This window comes from Plasmodium coatneyi, chromosome 13 (assembly GCF_001680005.1).
Source record: "Plasmodium coatneyi strain Hackeri chromosome 13, complete sequence".
NCBI lineage: Eukaryota > Apicomplexa > Aconoidasida > Haemosporida > Plasmodiidae > Plasmodium > Plasmodium coatneyi.
The window spans coordinates 1,915,420-1,937,880 of NC_033568.1; the positions used below are offsets into that span (position 1 = coordinate 1,915,420).

General features: G+C 34.9%; 1 protein-coding gene across 1 annotated transcript; it reads right to left on the reverse strand.

The window, feature by feature from the left end:
• Nucleotides 1–17,799: 17,799 nt before the first annotated feature.
• On the reverse strand, nt 17,800–22,235 carry PCOAH_00051280 (SICA-like antigen; the record flags this gene model as incomplete). The annotated part of the gene is made up of 6 exons (XM_020061910.1): nt 17,800–18,297; nt 18,575–18,946; nt 19,061–19,966; nt 20,191–21,156; nt 21,297–22,007; nt 22,149–22,235. The coding sequence occupies 6 exons, from the start codon at nt 22,233–22,235 to the stop codon at nt 17,800–17,802; spliced, it is 3,540 nt and encodes a 1,179-aa protein (XP_019917124.1).
• Between the last annotated feature and the right edge of the window lie 226 nt (nt 22,236–22,461).

The window sequence follows — 22,461 nt, forward strand, 5'->3', positions numbered from 1 at the left end:
CCCTAGGCCTCTGGTCTCGAATTTAGATCCTTCCTGCTGTATCCATTTTTCCTTCAATGCCTCAAATTTCTTATCTTCACCCTTAGACGGAGCCATTTTTTTTTTTTTTTACCACATTATTCAATGAATTGGTTACTTATAATATGGAAATAGTATTCTATGGAATACTATGTGTAGCGCATTTTTTCCCTTCTAATCTTTATTTTATGACTGACTTCCTTTCCTTCCAGGAGAAGTGTGGAATTTTTTTTTTCATTCATTTTTTTGTACTTTTTCACTCTTCTTTTTTCGCTTCTTTTATTCATTCTTTACGAAGCAACATGGTTGTGCATGTATTTTATATGTATTCCTAATGCATGGTACTTATTCTTCTTTTCGTCATACAGCACATTATTCTATTCCTTATAACACATTATTCATTCCCCTTTTTTTTTTATTCTGTTCTATACAACTTTTGCACTTAAGCTTAACACAAATATTTTTTTTCTCCGTGGAAAAAGGTGCCCTCCAACATGAATATGCTACCAAATTAACTTTAAAAAATTTTTCTCACAAAAAAAAGTTGATACAACAAAATATTGTCAGACGAAAAAAATGCTTCTCAAGGTAGAATTCTCAAATACATAATTTTTCAGATTGAAATTGTTAACAACATATTGCGAATAAATTGCGAACAACAGGAGAGCGAAGAATGTTCATGCACCGATCAGGAGGGAACAAAAGTGTCGCCATAATGGAAATTTCATCTGTAATGTGAAAAAGTACATCCGCAAAATAAGGAAATTCTGCTCAATTAAATTTGCGCAGTATTAAAAATGCTCTCCCACATATCTAAAATTTATTGTTTTCCCAAACAAATATAAAAATTTAAAAGGGAGGAAAGAAAGAACAGAAAATTCCATTCTACTATTTCCCTATATTTATTCACATATGTTGTATATACCTTATTTTGTTCGACATAAGTTATTTTTAGCGCTAACTCTCCATTTTTTCCTTTTCCTTTTCTTATCTCTTATTCGATTCTTTCCTTCTATGTGAATAAGAAGGAATGGTCAAAATAAATAAATTTCCATATGCGGAACCTGTGAAGGAGTGAAAACAAAAATAGAAGTGTTCCTGAATGGAAGTTCTAAGGAATAAAATTGTGAACGCCATGTTCGCCGAAGGAGAATGGTAAAAAAATAAAAAGTTACCATCAATATTTATTAGGGGAAACTATACCTGAATAAGGACCACACTCTACTCTATTTCACACGCCCATATATGTATCTTAACTGGAGTGGAATCATTATGGATCATTATGAATCACTGTACTTTGCACCAAACATTCTATGTTCTGCATGTAGAATATGCTTAAATAATATGCTTTAAACATGGATCATTATTTGCTCCCTTTCCATTTTTCTATTGAATCTACATTGTTATAAATATAGTCTTCATTTATGGTGCTTATATGAACCTTTATGGAATAGGTGCACCTTAATTGCACTTCCCCTTTCCCCCATCTAACTCACTTCTATATAGATAACTATAAAATGGGGGAAGAGTGTTCTCATTCTATGCAGAAAATCACAATAACCTATTCTATAGACCACTACTTGATTATTGTAAATAAATATATATATATATATATAAGTGCAAAAGAAGACTAATGGTCACACACACACGTATAATTTAATGTGAGCGATGTGGCCACCCATATCGTCTCCACATAGATAGTGTGTGGGAAGTATCCCTTCCTTTAGCTTATTTCTATTTGAACAGCAGATACCCACATATGTGTCCACTTCTTTTTAGCTTTGTTCTTACTATAGTCGTAGTTTGGATGGGGGGAGGGGTGTGGAAACCCCTTATGGTAGGGAACCATATGCGCCCCTTTTCCATTCCATTCCACTTTTTTATAACCTACAAAATTCGGACCTACCCAATCCACATGGTGTCATCCACCATCCCACTCCCGCTTTTTGAGGGAATTCTATCTCTGTATAGAAAATAGGAAGGAAAAAATATCATAACAGTATTTTTAAATAGTTTCGTTAGGTAAGTAGATAAGAAGGGGAATAAGGTGCCCCCATATATTTATGTACAATTGGAACCATATGGTAGCATGTGGTACCCTATCCACAGACTAGACTATTATATACTGTTTTCCCCCACTAACCACCCCACTCCCCTCTAATTTTGAGGACAACAGAATAAGTGGATTATATACGGTTGTTGTTCCCATACTCTCTTATGGAACATTTAGCCTAGAACTTTTTCCTGTAGTCATAAATAATAATAATATACGTCGGAACATCGCAATTATTATATGCACACATGCATAAATGAAGTGTACAAATAACAATGATCCACCCATATTATAGCCCAAATAGGAAACTTTCTACATGTATAATATATATGCTGAATAGAAAGACGAGTGTATCCCCTCAAGCCCCCCCCGTGTTTGGAATTCCTGTGCATTGCTATGCATTCCTATGCATTCCTATGGACAAAATAGGAATACGGAAAAAAAGGAAAAGTCGAAAATATAAAAATCGAAAATGGAAGGAAGAAAAAGGCTGCATAAAATGATTACACCACAAATGATGATCACTATGATATATATATATATGTAATCATATATGTATATATATATAATAATATGGTACCCAATTAAAAAGGCAGGGAAAATCGAAAACCCAACCTTTCCGAACATTTCTAATCCTTCCATACTCCTTCCCTAATCCTTCCTATTTTTTGTAACTTTTAAGAACAAAAAAAAAAAAAAAGGAAGGAAGAAAAATAAGCAGGGGGATTATTACTTCTAAGTTATCATAAAACAAAAGGGGGGAAAAAAGGGAAAAGGCACTTTCTATGTATAAATTGAGAGCATGTATGTGATTACAATTTTTAATAACACTCCATCTAAATAATAATAGAACATGTTCTGATAGTATATGTGCAAAAAAAAAAAAAAAAAAAAGTTCCTACTCAAGAGGGGGGGAAGGAAAAATTACGCTCTTGTGTATGTATGTAATAGAGAGGAACACATGAAAGGATAATAATAATAATGATAATATACCGTTACGTATAATCATGCGAAATGTAATAATGAAATAAACAAATAAGAAATGTGCAAGGCCGTTCATTTTTCCTTTCCTTATGTTGCTATTCGAATAAGTTTTGTTTATATTTTATACCTGAGTTATTGTGCTTATAATTAATTTTCATGCGTACATACATGTAATATATTATGCATTGCTTCACAAAAATTTTGAACAATGCATACAATATTAAGGCAAAAAAAGAAGTAAAAATTATGACATATGATGTACCCATTCATAATCATTATGAGTGAATCATAGTTCCCATACTCACATACTCACATATAATCAGAGTATAGAGTGCAAGAGGACGATGTGGGAACAACATTTTCCATGTGGGAGGAAGAAGATTTTCCCTTAAAACACGGCTACATTGAATACAAAAATTACACATTAAACAATGACAGTAACAGCAGCAGCACAGGTTCGTTCTCTTTTCCGTATAGAAATGGATGTGTACATATTACAAAAAATTATAATTTCCACATGTGTAACAGAATAAGTTCATAAATCTGCACGTATGTGACACACACATGTGTATGTATTCCACTAATTATTTTTTATACAACTGCAGGCGAGAATTTCGAAGAAATTACCTTCGGAGGAAATATATGAAGAGTTGAACAATGCCATCCACTCCCGTAATGAACAATCCTATGGCACTGAAGCAGACAGTATTTTGGGTGGCATCTTGGATAATAATAAAATAGATTTTGTGATAAGAGCTTGGTATTATGTAGCAAAGGAGAAAAAGGGGGACAATGCAATATATAAAAAATATTGTGATTTCCTATACTACTCGTTGGGGGGTATGTTACGTGAGAACTTTAAGAGTGAACTTTTTGGGAGTGCTATGAACAGGATGTACCAAGCACTGGTCGGGTTGAGAGTTGAGGGGGCATGCCCCCCTCTTAACTCCACTACTAACACTGTTACTTGGTCCCTCTTCCAACAAAGAAAACTTGTCTTCGACTATTACCACGACTACGACACTATAGAAGGTAAATTACCAACTGATATGAAATGGTGTAGCAGTGACTATAAGGCGTATTTAGAAGCGGTTTCTAAAATTTATGAAACTGCCACAGCGGGTTGCACAACAGCAGCACCTAATGCTGGTAACAGTGGTGATCCATGTTGTGTCAAATTGAATCAGGTGCCAAAGGAAACGAAGTATAAAGACCTATTAGACAAAGGCTGTACTGCAGGGGCAAGTGAAGCAGCAACGGTCGACGAGGGAACTGAACTCCAAACGGTAAAAGAGGAAGCCCCTTCTGTAAACATCCCTGCTACCATATCTGGTACAATTGTCACATTAGGCTTTCCATTGACTGCTTTTGTGTTATATAAAGTAATGATCATAATAAAAATATACACATATGTATATACATATATATGTATGTATATAATACATATTTCCACCCCCTCACTTCCACTTCTTTCGTCCCTTTTTATTTTTAGTATAATCTTTTACCTGATTGGTTAAGTAGTCATTTTAGAGGTAGTGTAGGAAGAAGCAGGGAAAGGAGATCCATTGGACGTCACAACATTGACGAAGACACACTCACAGAAGACGACGACATTTCCACCTTGTTGTCAACAACAACAGACAATTCTACTATATATAATGGCGAACGAGCACGACCACCACCTAGGAGAGGGACAAATACTAATAGAAGACAACGGCATAATAGAAATAATATTCGTTATCAAAGTATTTGATGTAACACAATGGAATGTAATGTTTCCTTTTTCATTAATTATACATGACATGTAATTACCCCTCTTAAAGAAACACATATAAGAACCCCACGATCTAATAATAATACCACCACCACCACTGCTCATACCATTGCATTTCCTTCTGTATTTGTCGCCACAGCAATAGGATTACCAACAGTTGCTGCATTCTTTTTATATAAAGTAATAGTAATTACCACTGAAAAAAATATAAGAACATAATATAACATAATCTACACACACACCATTCTTCTTTTATATGAAGAGACAAATGCAAAATAGAATAAACTACATTGCATTATATACCTTATATATATTCCTATATATATATATATATATATATATATATATATATATATATATAGGAATATATATATACATCTATATGTATATATATATAGACGATGTATGTATATATATGGGGTATACATATATACATATATTCCTTTCTCCTTCCCTTCCCTCATTCCTACTACCATTTTCATCGTTCCTTCTGTTCAGTATACTCCATTCTCCTCCTGGTTCGTTAACCAACTTAAAAGAAGAAGAAAGAAAAAAAGGTCAATAGGACGGAACTTAGACATGTTAATGGAAGATTCTACAACAGTGCACACATCCACATTCGACTCATCGGAAACGAGTTCGACAACAAACGACGATTCCACGTTTGATTCTACAACAGTATATTCTTCTGTTCCATACACTACTACAGCATCTAGAAGGACGAGAAGGAGGAGTGCACAACATCAAGGGGCACAAAGAAATAACATAGGTTATCAACGTATGTAATGTGATGCTGGTGGGGACGCTAGAAATGGACAACTGGCTAAATTAACAACTTTGCGCAAAAAAAAATAAAAAAGCAGTAAAAGCCAAGCCCCCCTCTTTTTTTTTTTTTTTGTGCTTTCTTCTTATTTGGTGGTTGTTGTTGTTGTGCTTTCCCCCCCTCTCTCTTATTTTACTGTACTATTAATATAATTCAGTTAAGGTATGTGCATTGGCGCACAAAAATATAGGTACGTACGGTAGGGGGGGAGGGCATACGAATACACAGAACATGGTGTACTGTATATATTTTTACTCATTTATCTTTTATTATCGTATATATATTACTGTAAAAAAAAAGGAAGGAACGGCATAAAATGATTGCACCACAAATGATGATCACCATCTTGACTTACATATATGTATATATATAGTAAGATGGTACCAAAATCAGAGGCAGGGAAAACTGAAAACCCAACCTTCTCAAAAATTTTGTGCCAAATAGGAAAAAAAAAAAGGAGGGGGTGTGCGTATTAGTATGTAGGACACAATTACTATTGATAATAAGGGGGGTCGGGAAGCTGAAATGAACCAATGCACATTTTGATATGGGAGAGGGTTTCTTTATAGAGCATTCATCAGATGGGGAAGGAAGAAAAGGAACGAAAAAAAAAAAGGAGAATGAAAAATTACTATATAAGGTGTACTGTGAATTCAGAGAGAAGGATCTCTCAAATAACGGAAAGTGTGCACCTAATAATGTAAATGAAATATTCATTATATATTTAACGAAAGGGGAAGGAAAAAGGTGAGGAACATTAATAATACCTAATTGAAATTTTTTTTTCTTTACGACGAAATTGTGCCAATAATGTGAATTATAACTAGAGAGGATGATACATAGTGTAGTAATAAAATGGTAGGAATAATAATTATATACGTAGTTTCAATAGAATGTAGTGTAGTCCCTGTGTGTGGAATAAAGTGCATACATAAACAAATTTTGATTAATTTTTTTTTTTGTTTCACTTACTTTTCTAGTATATTTGTACATATTCCTATGCCTTAACTATATATGCATATGATGGTTTAGAATACATACATATATAGTGTATTATCGCTACTTTGAGGGAAGTTAAAGGATTATAGATTTTTAAGAAAGGGTAAAGAAGTGTAATAAAATTCTGATATGTATATATACATACAACTTCCAAATGGTGAGCCCCCTCTGAAATATGTGAAAAAATCTCACACAAATCTTACATATATATTCCCTTCATGAATAAATAAGGAAGCAAAGGAAAGAAAGGCAACTTTCAGTAAAAAATTTTTTGTTCTATGTACAAAAGGAATATGTATATATACATACAATGAGTGGAAGGGTAAGGCAGAAACACTAAAGGGATTTGTTGTTCCTTTCCTCGTCCAACAGCAGCAATTATATGTATTACCTATATAATATTGCTTATGCATAATGTAATGAAATGCAAAAAAGTAAGAATACGCATACATATGTATATTGCGTCAATTCCATATTTATAGGGAGGGAAAGATGAAGTTAAATTACCTTCAGAGGAAATATACAGAACAATTGGGCAAAAAATAGCATGGTGCCAAAAATCGAACCAAGAAAGGTATGGGCAAAATCTGAAGGACAATATATATCAGGCAGTAGATGTACTAGGAAGAATTCATGCTAATACATTGGCAGAGGAAATTGCAAGAGGATGGTGTAGTGTGAATTTTATGTGGCAAAATCGGAATCCAACCGACTGTGAACTTTGGAACTTCTTCTACTATTGGTTAGGTAATAAAATTAAGGGTAACATGAAGTTTGGTGATTTCCAGGGGGTCATGAGAGCAATTTACAGTAAACTGCCGCAAGGAGATTGGAAGAAGAATTGCAGTAGTGTGTTATATCATATTAGCAAAGACCTTTTCGAACATGCTAAACATCTATTCGATTATGAATATACCAATAAAATTCTGAAGACAAAGGCAGGGAGTGATAAATGTCCCAATAGTGAAGTACTAAGCCAGCACCTTAAGAGTGCTCAAAGTGCATATGATGAATTGAAGCGTATCTGTGTTACTGATAATGATAATAGTTCCTATTGTACAGAATTTAAGGCTAAGGTCCAAAGTGGCAATTTACCCAAACCAACAGACTTGATATGTAGATCAGTGGGACAACTACAAACTACGTTATTTGAAGCAACCTTAAGTTCAACTGAGCAGGAAAGTCGAACTCTGGGACCTGAATCAGGTAAGCACAATAAAATTACTTTAAGCTAAATAAAATTACACCTTAAAGTAAAAGAAAACTATACACACATTAAGTGAAGTTATTCTTGACTCCCCCCCCTTCCTCTTAAAAGGATTACTCTTTATACCGTCCACCGCCCCCCTTCCCCCTTTCCTTAAAGGGGTTACTTTAAGATTTTCTATATGGAAGGAAAGGGACATATAGTAAGGAGGGGTGGAACGTGCAGCAGGAGGGAAGGAGATAGGTGGTTCGCACCTAAAGAATTTTAGGTGTAAGCCTTGCTTATTACACTAAGACAACTATTTATTCACTTTATTTTTTCTTATTTTTTAGGCGAACTTCAGGGGAAAAAAACAGAAGGAGCACAAAACCAAGGTAAAAAAGCAGAAGGAGCACAAAACCAAGGTAAAAAAGCAGAAGGAGCACAAAACCAAGGTAAAAAAGCAGAAGGAGCACAAAATCAAGGAAAGAAAGCTGAAGGTGGTAGTGCTCCTAGCAGCATCGCCCCTGCTGCTGTGTGTGCTGGAGCATTAGCTGCAGTAGGATTACCAGCAATCATGTTTCTCTTATATAAGGTACAATTATAATGGCAATTACAATTACTATAACAATTATAAATAGGAACATATATATTATTTATTTTATTTTCATTTCTATCTAAAAATGAATGCTTAAAATGGAATGTTTAAAATGAATGTTTAAAGTAAGGTATGCTATATAGATTTTACGCACATGTGCTCACCTCCTTCCCCCCCTTCCTTTCTTTTTTTCCTTCTTAGTATACCAATGTATTCTCAGGAATACCTAACACTCTCTCTGGAGGAAGCACTGGAAGCAACCGAAAAAGGAGGTCCACCATCGGACAGCAATTAAGCACATCCTTCTCAGGCGACGACGACGACAATTCTTCTACAGCAGAATATGCAACTACAGTGGGTTCAACAGTTGGTGGTTCGTCATCCAATTTAACAACAGTAGCTTCAACTGTAGATGTTTCTATCGTATATGATAGACCACCCACACGAAGAACAAATAATGAAAGACAAAGAAATAGGAAGAATATAAGTTATCAAAATATGTAACATCACATCGTAATGAAGCACATTGCCGAATGTAAAACGTCACATTGATTGGAATATAACACAACACATCACATTGGAATGTAACAACACAACACATGCACATTGTGTGTCTGGAATGTAACACGACAACACCACATACACACATTGTGTGTTGAATGTAAAACGTCACATTTGTATGTGTGTGTGGAATGTGTGTATATGAAGGGGAAGGAAAGTTTTAAACACTTCTAATCTTCCAATTTTCTTTGAGCAACATATGCAGTACATATTAAATAGAAACGTAAACTGTCATCCACAAATGCCAATCTTAATTTCAGGAACTGTAGAATTTTATACATAATTTAAACTAAATAGGGTGTCAACATTTATGCGCTGCAAAATATGAACCCAAAGGGGGAAAAAAAAATAGAGAAATAAATATATAAGAAATGAAAGTGCATTTAAGAGAGAAGGAGAAGGTAGATCAAGTGAAATGTATATTTTATATATTGAGGTATTCATGGAATTTGCACAAACCCGGAAAGAAAAAAAAATAAAATATGTTCCATATGAATTATACTGCACAATATGGTATGTGATAATAATATATTTTAACAATTAACCGCTTCTTTAAGTAGTAATAAAACATGAGTTAACCCTATACACTGAAATTTCTTCTACCAAAAATGAACTACATGTGTTTAAACAAAATAGCTCAGTAAAATAAATGGTAATAAAATATTTCAAGGAATTACGTACCATTCATTAGTACAATGAGTAGATAAGGAATAAATAAGGAAAATTTTTTTCCTTCCCTCCCCTTCCATTCTATTATTCCAATATGTTTATTCCTACATTTTTATGGCTTAAATTATATACATATGATAATTTAATGTGTATGTATAATGTGTTATCATTAAAAAACTAAGGAGCTCATATAATAGAAAGGCAGGAACATGATATACAATCCTAATGGGGAAGTACTCCGAATGTCCATACTTCATCCTCTGAATGAATAGTGTTAATAGAAATTTAGTATATATTAAATAAGGTGCATGAGGAAATGGCAGAAGAAGATATACTATTGGGGGTAATTACTTATTTACGGTGAATTTCAATAATATACATGTGGTACTTTACCCATAATATAGTGAAAATATAGGAATGCATATATATATTCTTCGCTATTTTCACATTTATAGGATATACTTTTCAAGGGTTTACCCTCAAAGGAAATGTATAATGGTCCAAAGAATTATAAGCTCAGGTGCAGTCAAGAAAGTATGGTAGGACGCCATGGAGACCATTTGAAGGATAAATTATCATCATATAAGGATATTCATGAACATGTAAATAATATTGTACGGAGGTGGTGTTATGTATCTGAAATATATGCGAACAATGTACCCAAGGAAGAACGTTGCGCTTTGTTATATTATTTAATAGGCGACATAGTTTATAAGGCACTTAATGACAAAGGTGAATTGCACGAAGTTATGGAGATCATATACACGACAGTAAGGCCATGGTTCTCTGGAGAGAAGTGTGAGGAAGTGTACGGTAGTACTGTCAAAGGTCTCTTTGAACAGGAGAAAAAAATATTCGACTACTGCTATAACTACGAAACTATAAAGGAGCAAGTACAGAGCAGTGGGCCTGACTGTAATAAAAAATATGCCAGTTACTTGAATGACATTAGTTCAGCATACTTCAATGTGCGTGCAAATTGTAGAGTTTATGAGCATGATGAATACTGTAAGAAATTTGAAGACAATTATGGAAAATATCGTCGTCAGCGAGAATTAGGATTGACATGTACTTCGGTGCAAGCAGCGGAACCACCAGCACGTGTATCACCACGTGCAGCAGCTCCCCATCACTCATCACAAATAGGGGAGCACATAGAGTCAGGGACTACTCATACGTCTGAAGGGGAAGATCTTGCACCTGCAACATCTTCCGCTGGAAGCAACGGCATCACCCCTATTATATCATCCGTAATACCTGTAGTAGGATTACCAATCCTTGCCCTTATGTTATATAAGGTAATAGTACATAATTACATAATTGAAGTAATAATCATATAATTACAACAATTATAAATTAAAGTAATAATCACATAATTACAACAATTATAATTACCATTCTGTATATATACATATGCTATATATATGAATATGCATATACACATTCTACATATATATATGATTATATACACATATGTATATATATATATATACATATATATATTTATGTATATACATATGTACATATTTCTACCCATTCTTATTCATTCAGTATAACCTCCTACATTCTTGGTTTGGTAATCACACTTTTGGAAATAGAAACAGTAGCGGAGGAAGGAAGAGAAGAGGAAGGAGGTCCATTAGGGAAGAATTCGAAACATTAACAATGGACGACACCTTAAAAACAGAAACAGACAATTCTACAACAATAGATGACACGGATTCTTTCTGCACAGAATATTCTATTCCATCATACACTATTCCACCGTCTAACAGAGGAAGAGGAAGAACAACAAATAAGAACGGACGACCAAAAAATGTTAGTTACCATCGCATATAATGCCCTACCTTCCTCCACACTAAGTGAAGTAAACTCCTCACTGAGTGTGACACAAGCACTCCCTCCTCTAAGTGTGTGACACAAACACAACAAACAAACAACAACAACAACTCCAAGAACTGCTAATCAGGCTGTTCCAGGTGCATAGGAGTGGTCCTTCCGGTACCAGCAGTGTAGGCTGGTACGGTGTTCTATAGTTCATATGGAGGCCGAGTTCAATCATAAAGCAATAGGAAAATTAATTTTTGACCACTATTCTGTTCTTAAATGTATGGATAGCTGTTCATAAATGTGTTATGCATATTTTTTCTGCGGTATACAAGTGTATGAAGTATTCAGAAGGGGCGCTTACTAAAACGTATATATAGAAGGGACAATAATAATGGTACTCCACGCATAATTTGCCTTAAGCCTAAAGGGGGAGGGTTGTTGCACTTTTATAATATATTAGCCTATAATTCATAATTGGAAGGAGGTGCAGGGTAACGCATTGTATATGTGGACTACCACTGGGTGCATCATTACTGGGCACGGACTATATAGTAAAGTTCATATTACATATATAAGAATTGTGTGCTTCCACATATATCATATTCTGCACGGTATTATAATTACTGTGCAATAAAAGTGAGAATAATTTTTAAATAATACAATTATAACTTGGTATATATTACCCGATCATATTATGAATTCTACTCTATTTACTCCTTCCCACGTTATATATTTCTTATATTTTAATTGAGTAGTTCACACATTGTTAAAAAAGAAGGAAGGAAGTATACATACAAGGAGCGGCTTGAACTGTACACTCATTCTCTATGTATTATTTATGATCATACATATTTACTAACACGATGAGCACGTGGATGGGGAGTGGGATGTGAAAAATATGGAAGTACTATTATTAAGTCATAAGAAGCGAAAAAAAAAAAAAAAAAAAAAAAAAGGGTGGAGTGAAGTGTATATTAATTAAAAAGGTCCGTAATTAATATACATAATCATAAAAAAAAATGAGGGATGGAGTAGGCAAAAATTTTCCTATACCTTGTTCTTATGTATGAATATGTGAACAATTCTGGAATAAATTATATATAGAAAGCGTATATAAGGAACAATGCCAGGAGTAATGCAACCTATTCTTTCCTTAAAATTAATGCATCTGTATACACACATAATATTCTCTATATGCATAATGTAATAAAAGAAATAGGAATAAATGAACGTATATGTTACACCTCACCAATTATATATTTATAGGATGATGCTTGTTTAAATCAATTACCTTCCAAACAAATATATGCAGCATTCGAAAAGAGCAACAATGGTGGCAAACATCCATGTGAGGAGAGCAATTCTGTGACGGGAGAAATAGAGAACATTTTAAAAGGCAAATAGAACAACACCTCGAAACATAAAGCAGGGGAATATGCCAATAAAATTACACAAGCTTGGTGCCTTGTGTCTAAGGTGATTACAGAGAAGGAACCACCACCATCACCCTGTTCAGTAATTTGTGACTTCTTTTATTATTGGTTAGGGGATCTAATTTCTAGCAAATTAGAGAAAGTTAATGAATTCGGAGAAACTATGAATGGAATCTACAAGGAATTAGAAAAATTGCAGCAATTACCTAAGGGTAAAAGTCCATGTCCAACTATAACAACCAGTTTTACTACTGATAAAACATTCCTTGAAAAAAGGAAAATAATATTCGATTACTTATATGACCGTAATACTATAAATTCAAGCTCACAGCAAGGGGGTAATCAATGTGCTGGTGCCTATTCTACCTATACCCAGGGAGTTAGGGGTGTTTATGGAATGGTAAGTGCAAATTGTGACTCCCAACCTGATGATGATCCATGTTGTAAAAAACTTAAGACGCTGGGAGAAGATGGAAAAACGATTCCCCAGGAATTATCAAAACTGAAATGTATTGAAGTACATGTAACGCAGCAACTTTTAGCATGTATAGAGCAGCAACAACAACAAGAACAGCAGCAGGAACAACAACAGGAACAGGTACAGTTTGTAGGTCCCGCTTCTGGTGGAAGCGCTGTTGTACCTGCTATTTCTTCTGCCGCCACAATAATGGGGTTATCCACAGTCGCTTTCTTTCTATATAAGGTATAATAATAGCAACTGCAAAAAAAATATATATATATATATATATATATGTGTACACAGAATAGAATGGATATATATATAAACACATTCTTGTTTTTATATATATAACAGTAAATATATAAAGAGTGCAGTGTGTACTGGACTATATATATAACCATATGTACATATTTCTGCCCCTCCCCTTCTTTATTTTTTTCCTTCCTTCCCTACTTCCTATTTTCTTTTTCTTCTTTTAAGCACGGTCTCCTACCTGATTGGTTAAATAGTCATTTTAAAAGAAGGAGAAAAGGAAGGTCCATTGAACAGAACTCCGGCAGGTTCAGCGGGGACAACTCCACAGACACCTCCACACTATATTCCACAGATGCTTCAACAGTAGGTTCTGTGGCTGACAATTCCATCCCATATAATGATGAACGACCACCACGAAGAGGACCACCACCTCAAAGAAGAGGAGGAGCACATATGCCAAATCAACATGGACGAAGGAATAATATAGCTTACCAAAACATGTGATGTAACACATGTTCGTATGTAATTGTTGCATTCCCCTTCTTCATTCAAATTATAAATAGTGTTAGTAATGTCTCTCTTTTTTTTAAGAACTATAATAATTTGCTTTATTTCCTATGGAGAAAAGGAGAGCAGATGCTACCATTATTATACATACATTGTACACATAAATTTTACTTACATTAATTAGTAGAAGTGCTCACATGGTATATATCTGTAGATCGTTAACATGTAAATGTGTACTATGTGTACAATGTGTGTACAATGTTTCCTTCCTATATGGTTGTCCACATATGTATATAGTGTACACACACACACTACCACCCTCTTAGGAGAAACTCTTTATATAAAGTTAATACCTAACGAATATGGAAATATTTTACATAACATACACTTAAACTGTAATAGTAAAGTATGGTACATACTCCCCAAAGAATGATATAGTCCTGCTACTGCACTACGCACTTTGCAATACCTTTTATTTTATACTCAAAAAGGGGGGGAGTGTCTGCGGGTGGTAGGTGGGTTGGTGTATTGGGAAGCTCATTATTTTATATGTGTATACAACACATTATTTTTTTGCTCAATGTGCTTAATTCTTTTTCTTCCGCACATGAAATATTCTGTAATGAATTCCTTTCTATACACAATAACGTATAATAATAATGCAGGTGCACACATATTATAATTATATACATAAAAATAAAAGCAATTTTGTGTAATTTAACAGTACAGAATGTAAAACTGGAATCATAATATAAAAGTACTCTGATCACCATTTATTTCTATGCATATTTTTTACATTGCTACTACATCACATACATTTCATGCAATACAAAAAGGAAGAAAGGAGAACGGGCACATTAATATGTATGAAGTATAATATAAATTAAGGAAGAGAAGGGTAGGATTAGCTCAAATGGTATATAAAGTACGCACATTTCTAATATGAATAAATGAATTTATTAATAATATACACTTTTGTGGATAGAAAAAATAAGAACAGGGAATTATTACTACTAAATAATCTGAAAGGAAGAAGAGAAGAATAGGGATGTACTGCACGAAGTGTTATTATGTGCGTAATAAAAAAAAGAACGTGTAATGTAATAACATACATGCTCTAAACCGTCACGTGATAAATATATTATTAATAGCGCAACAAGTGTATGCGGCAGATATGAGGGAGATGAATTATGTTACTTCCTTCTTCTTCCTTTCTCATCTATTTTGTTCATTTCCTTTTCTTCTGCTTATGCATTTTGAACTTGCTTAAATTATATATAATAAGTCCACACATATGTGTATATAATGTGTCATCGTTGCTTTTAATGTTAAAGTATATTATGAGATAGTGTAGTAGTTGAATGTGTACTCTTCGGTAATCATTAGATTTGGGTGCAAATTTTCTTACAAACTTCTTCTGAATACATTTATATAAACAATCCTTCTTAAAGTAGAATATATATACCAAAGAAGAACTTGCATACATAAAAAAAGAGATGGTTGATGTAAGACGCTTTATTCCTTAATTTTAAAAGGGGAGGCAATTTGAATAATGTGTGTACATATAATAAGAACATATAACACTTCTTATATATATGATGTAGCACATTCGAAATTAAGGAACAGGTGAAAGTATATATTTTCTTTTGATTCTATTTATAGAAGGAACACTTGAAGAAATTACCTTCACAGTTAGCGTATGATGATCTGAATGGGCACACAACTCCCTGTAGTTCCACCGCACTTCCGGGAGTCCCATCACAGGAAGTGCGTGAATTGAAGGAAGCATTAGAACAGTACGGCAGTATTAAGGAATATGTCGATGATATTGCAGGAGTCTGGTGTGAAATACATAAAAAACGGAACGTTACAGATTCCACTAATGATTGGTGTTATTGGTTCTATTTTTGGGTAGGTGCCCTAGTATCTGACAACATAAGAGAGAAGGATAGTCAATTCCAGGAAGTTATGCATAAGATCTATGAAGAACTGCAAAAATTGAAGGAACCGAAGGTGGACAAGAAGTGTAGTAATATATTCAGTAATATTGACAAAAGAACTTTCCACCATGCAAAAACCATATTCGATTTTTGGTATGACCATAGTGCCGTAAGAACACTACTAGAGAATAGTTGGTCTTTGGATGTTAATAAATGTGAAAGTTACCTACACGTCGTCCTTGTAGCAAATGATAAAGTAAATGGACATTGTGAAACCAACTCCCATTCTAGTAGCGATTATTATTGTTCCAATTTTTGGACCCAACATAAGGCACAAATTAATCAGGAACTACCAAAGCTTAAATCTAAATTAGACGAACTGAAAGAAAAGTACCAGCAGGAAGCACAATCCATATCCACCCAATTAAAAGAAGCTGAAAGTAGAGCTAACACCTCCTCTTCCCTTTCTTCTGCCTTTGGTACCGTAGCAGCAATAGAATTACCAGCATTGGCATTTTTCCTATATAAGGTAAAATTACAATTTAAAGTTGCAAAACATAAATAATAATATTTTTCCCCCTCCTTCCTTCCTTTTTACACCACCTTCCTTTCCTTTCCTCCTTATATCTCCTTCCTACTCCTTAGACCCTTTCCTTCCCTTCTCCTTAGACCCTCCTTCTTTTCTTCCTCCTTAGATCCCTTCCTTTTCTTCCTTCCCTTCCTCTTTAGACCTTCCTTCCTTTCCTTGCTCCTTAGACGTCTCTTCCTTTCCTTACCTCCTTATATTTTCCTTTCTTCCTTAGACATTCCTTTCTTTCCTTTCTTAGACCCCTCCCTTTCCTTCCTTCCTTGGACTCATTCCTTACTTCCTCCTTCATAGAACCTCCTTCCTTTCCTTCCTTCCCTTCTGTTCAGTATAAACCATGGTCTTCTTGGTTTGGTAATCATTCTTCTGGAAGCAGCGGAAGAAGTAATAGAAGAAGAAGATCCACCGGGAAGAACTTTGACGAATTAACAGAAACTTCAACAGTAGGATACACGGACAGTTCGGAAACAAGTTCCACGTTTGATCGGACGGTACAATCTGTGGTGCACAGTGGACAACCCAGGGGAAGAAGGAATAATTCGGGGAGTCGTAGGATGGTAGGTTATCAAAAATTGTAACATCTCATTTAATATCCCCTTAGAAGATAAGGAAGAATTTAAAGACCCTACAGTGTAAGGAACAAAACAACATTTTTTCTTTTCTTCTTTCCTTTTTTCCTTCCATTTTTCCTTCCTTTTTTCTTTCCATTTTTCCTTCCTTTTTTCGTCCCATTTTTCCTTCCATTTTTCCTTCCTTTTTTCCTTCCTACATTTATATGTGTATGAATAACTCTGCATCAAGGTAAGGTATTCCGAACTGGGCGCGGAACAAAAAAAAAATTAAAGAAAAAGTGCTGACCACTTTTCACAAAAGTATTCATTGTATTTTAAAAAACAAAAAAAAAAAATTTATGAAGTCAAAATTTTATAACAGAATGAATAAGCATTTTTTAATTCATCAATAAAAAAAAATTTTATCCCAAACAAATCAAAATAAAGTTTGGAAAAAATACTTTTCACTTCCACTTATATCAGGTACACATGAACATATAAACAATTTAATACAAAAAAAAAAAAAAAAAAGGAAAAAAAAAAAAAAAACGGAAAAAAAAGAACAATATTTACTACACCCTAAAACCCGCAACATGACCTTGGAACCTGTTCCTTAGAAGCATCTTCCTTACAAACAAAGGTCTTCCTTCCCTAAATCCGGAATCTGAACATGGAACCTGTTCCTTAGGAACTTCTTCCTTAGATACATTTTCCATAGAAACAAAGTCTTCCTTCATAAATTCACTTCCCATAAATTCTTGAACCAAAATTTCAAAAAAGTCTTCCTTCGTCGAATGCAAGTCCCCCTTTTGACATTCGTCTAATACTTCTAAATGGATATCAATAATCATGCGGCGACGTACACCACCACGACCAGCCCGGCGACGACCAGGAACCCGTTTTTTCCTCCTTTTTATAGACGTAGAACGTGGTTTGCGTTCCTTTACTAAGGTATATTCATGTGGACCATCCTGGTTCATACCATAGTCCATAATTTGTTCCTGCAATGTTGGACCAAGTGTTGGATGAGCTCTTCTGTAACGTCTTCTTCTAATGGGCACGGCAAAATACTACACAAAAAAAAAAAAAAAAAAAAGAGAGAAAATGTTTTTTTAAAAGGGATGCGAAACGTTTGTTCACACGCGGCAGTAATTACTACTTCAAACGCAAGTGTAAAATGCGAAATCGTCCTACACACACACCCCTTAAATGCGAAATCCTACACACATACCCCCCAAATGCGAAATCCTACACATACACACCCTAAAATGCGAAATCCTACACCCACATACTGTTTCTTTCTTTTTTTTTTTTTTTTTCTTATGTTAGTGGTTTTTTTTCTTTTACCTTCCAAAGAAGATAACTTATGACAGAAGTGGCGATGGCAACAGGGATTGTAGGAAGATATGGACTAAGGAGTTTGGAAGGGTCTATGGGGTTACTAAGTGGAATAGCTGTAGGTGAAGATACTCCTGTTGTTGTTGTTGGTGGTGTTGTCGAAGTGGGCCCTTCTGCTCCTGGGGAACCATCATTAGATTTGTGAGATGGAGGTTGTGGACTAACGTGATAAACACTGTTGGAATTTGGACCACCGCCACCCCCCCCACCGGCACTTTGGGTTCCAGCTGGACCACCAGGGACACCTCCACCGAATGCTTCCCCCAAGTCATTAATATCTTCATAAATATAAAGGACTGGTTTCTCTTTTTCCGGAAGTTCCTTTGGAGGAGTAGGGAGTGATGAATCACTCGTATGATGGGTATTACTTGTATCACCAGGTTGACCTGCTATACCTGTAGGAATTGTAAAGTTCCTAGGTGAGACACCTTGTACTAAATCGATCTGGCCCCTTAGACCTGTCCAGCTGACATTGGTTAGTACATCATTGTCATCAGATTTATCAGGACTATTTTGCCCATTAAGAACATCGAGGCATGCTGCAATACGATCTGGAGTATCATTTTCGCCAATACTTTCGCACTCTTCCTTCGTGGTAGTAATATTAGACGCTGTTGCACTCTTACTTGCTTTGTTTACTCCATTTGTAGTCCCTGCCGTAGAAGGTTTCGTAGCGGGCTGGTCCGTATTGACTAGGTCTCCTAGTTCTTTTGACCTTCCCCAATTCATTAGATCCATAATTCTATCACTCCTACAATTTTTTTTTTCATTTTTTCCTTCACTCTTCTTTTCTCCTGTCTTACATGTCATCCAAATCATTACCTGATCTAATTCAGAAACACCGTTGTTCTTACTCCTCGCTATTTTTAGCCAACCTTCCACTTTCTCATCAATTAACTTTTCCCCATTCTTAATATCCATTTTTCGAATCCAGCTACATTCCATTCCAGCATACTTTTTCGGTGGAAAATTTTTTGCTTTCCCTTCCATAGTTTGAGCGATAACTTCCATTATTGGTTCTGCTTCACACTTGTCCTTAAATATTCTTAATATGACCGTATTTCCTATTACACACTTTAAATACTGCTGCCATTCATCTACCTTCCCATTTTTTTCTTTCCAATTTTTTTTCACTCTGTCCCATCCTTCCATCCAATAGATTACTCTTACTAACCTTTTGCATACTCTTTTCATTTGGTTTGTCTTATCCTTTTCCTTTTCATGCTTTAAATCTCCACATATTTGTGGTATATTTGTCCTCTGCTCCCGCATGTTCATATAATTCTTCAGTTCGCCTAACAGTCTATTCACTTCGTGGTCCATTTTTTCCTTCATTTCATCCTAAAAATAAAGGGAAAGGAAGAAATAGATAAATAAAACTTACAGATTTATTCCCTTTTATCTTTATATATGTGCCCCCCTTAAAGGACTCTTTTATTTTTTTTCTTTATATATATTCCCTTAATTGTTTACTTCTCTATATATATTGCTTTAATTTATTGTTTTCATTTTTCTTTTTTCTTCTAAAAAAATACCACAAGACTCCGTACTATACTATTCCTTACCTGGTCAGGCGTCCCATTCTTCGTGAACTCTTCCTTCTTTTTTTCCCATGCATCTCTCAATTGATCCCCTTTTTGTTCATTTGCTCTTCTTTTTGCAGTCTCTTCCTCTGATTGGGAGGAGTAGCATGGGTGCGTTACTGGTTGTGGACTCTTCACTGTTGCTGCAACAGCTGCCTTCGCTACAGCAGCTGCTGCTTTCTTCTCTTCCTGTACTTTCACTTGAATTTCACTTTCCAGTTTTTTCTTCATTTCTTCCTCACTATGATTGGGATTCATTTTTTCCATTACTTGGTTTGCACCTGCCTGTGACAGATAATTTTCTTCTTTCATTATTTTCTGGAATTCCTCAAAAATGTTCTTATCCTTCCATTCTGGACCATGGCTCCCACCCTTGCTATTGTGTTCCATCTTACCTTTACTTCCTGTACTTTCACTAGGACAGTTTAAGTTTGTCATTATCCATTCATGCTTCTTTATTCCACCCTCCCCTACCTCCGTCTTCTTCTTTTCATCTACCCATTTCTTTATAGTTCCCCATAATACTTTCCCTCCTATTGCTGATTTTTTCAAATCAAAATTATAACATATGTGATCAGTCATTTCTTCCCCATTGACCTGTACTAACCCTTCCACCATTTCTGATAGGTACGGAATGACTTTATTAAACAAGCAATGTCCTCCATACAATTGGACTAGGACCACCCACCCTACTATACATCTGAAATAGGTTTCCACCGTATCCTCTGTCTTAACACTCTCCCTCACCGCGGAGTTCTGCGTTAATCCATTGGTATATAGTATTATTTTTAATACAGCTTTGCAAAATTCTTTCTCTGACTGGTCCCATGTAACATTTTCCCCTTCCCCCATATATTCACTACACCATTCCCTTATTATTTCTTCCTCCTGATTAAATGTGGGTATCATATTATCAAATATTTTCCCTATGTCGATCCATATTCCTTTCTGTAGAGATTATGAAAAAAGGGAGGGTTCCATATATATGGGCGCATTTAAATGTAGTCCTTCTTTTCCATTGGGATTTATTCTTACATTCACATTTACACATTTATTTGTCCCATTTAAACTTTATTTCTTCTTATTACATGAACTCTATCCTCATCCCACTCATCCTTCTTCACTATCCACCTTTGTATTAGTTCGCTCAACAATTTGTCCCCTGCTGCACTGCCCTGCCCCTGCCTGCTCTTAAGATGTTGGTCCCGTGATGACCCCTTACTCCCGGTATTCATGGTACCACTATTATGTTGAAGACCTAATTTTGTTAGAGCATCTTTCTCATCCTCACATTTCGGCGTTGGTTTTGAGTCCTTATTTATTAATGTCATAATTGTGTTATTCGCAGTCATAGGACCATAAATATAATCTAACATATTAACCCGACCCCTAATCATCATTGGTTCTAACTTCCCATACTCGCACACATTACACTTAATCTGTTCACTAACCCCTTCGCTTATACCTTTCATTATACTGTACGCCTTCTCCACACCATTCTTCTTATCACAATGTTGCATTCGATACAAGGTGGACCATAAGTTTACTGCTGTACAATACACATATTCCTTCAATTCAGCATCAATGTTCTTTCCTGCACATTCATTTCCCCTAATGTCTTTTATTTTTAATAAATTCCTTAAAACGAAGTTGCAAACTTTCTTCTCTTCTGGCGTTAACCTTCTGTCTCCTACTTCCATTGTTTCGCATAGCTCCTCAGCAGTACTCTCATGTTCTTTATTGTTCATTTCCCTCAGCACTCTATTAACCGAACTTATTATACTCCCACCTAATGTTGTCTGTAAATTGAGAACGGTACATTTATATATATTTCAACATGAATTTCTTCCATTATTTCTTCACTAAAGGGGAAAAGTATAGTGAAATATAAGAGTTCAATTTTATTTAAAATACACAGAAATTTTAGTGGAGCAACATACCTCTCCCACAGCTATTCTCTCTCCTTCATAATTCTTCTCCTTCAACCATCTTTGTTTTAATTTTTGGAATTCTATATCTAAAGCCATTTTCCCATTATTCAATCACTGTGTTACTTATCAAATGGAAAATAGTATTTCATTAAGTACCTAGATGTGTAGAACACACATTCATTCATTACATCTTGAAATTTGTTTTTCCTATTTTCCTTTACATTCATTTTATTCCTCCTCTATTACTTTCTTTTTTTCCTTCTTTTCCTTTTCCTTAAACTTTTCTTTTAATTTCCTCATTTTCTTTTTGGTGCACCCTCTT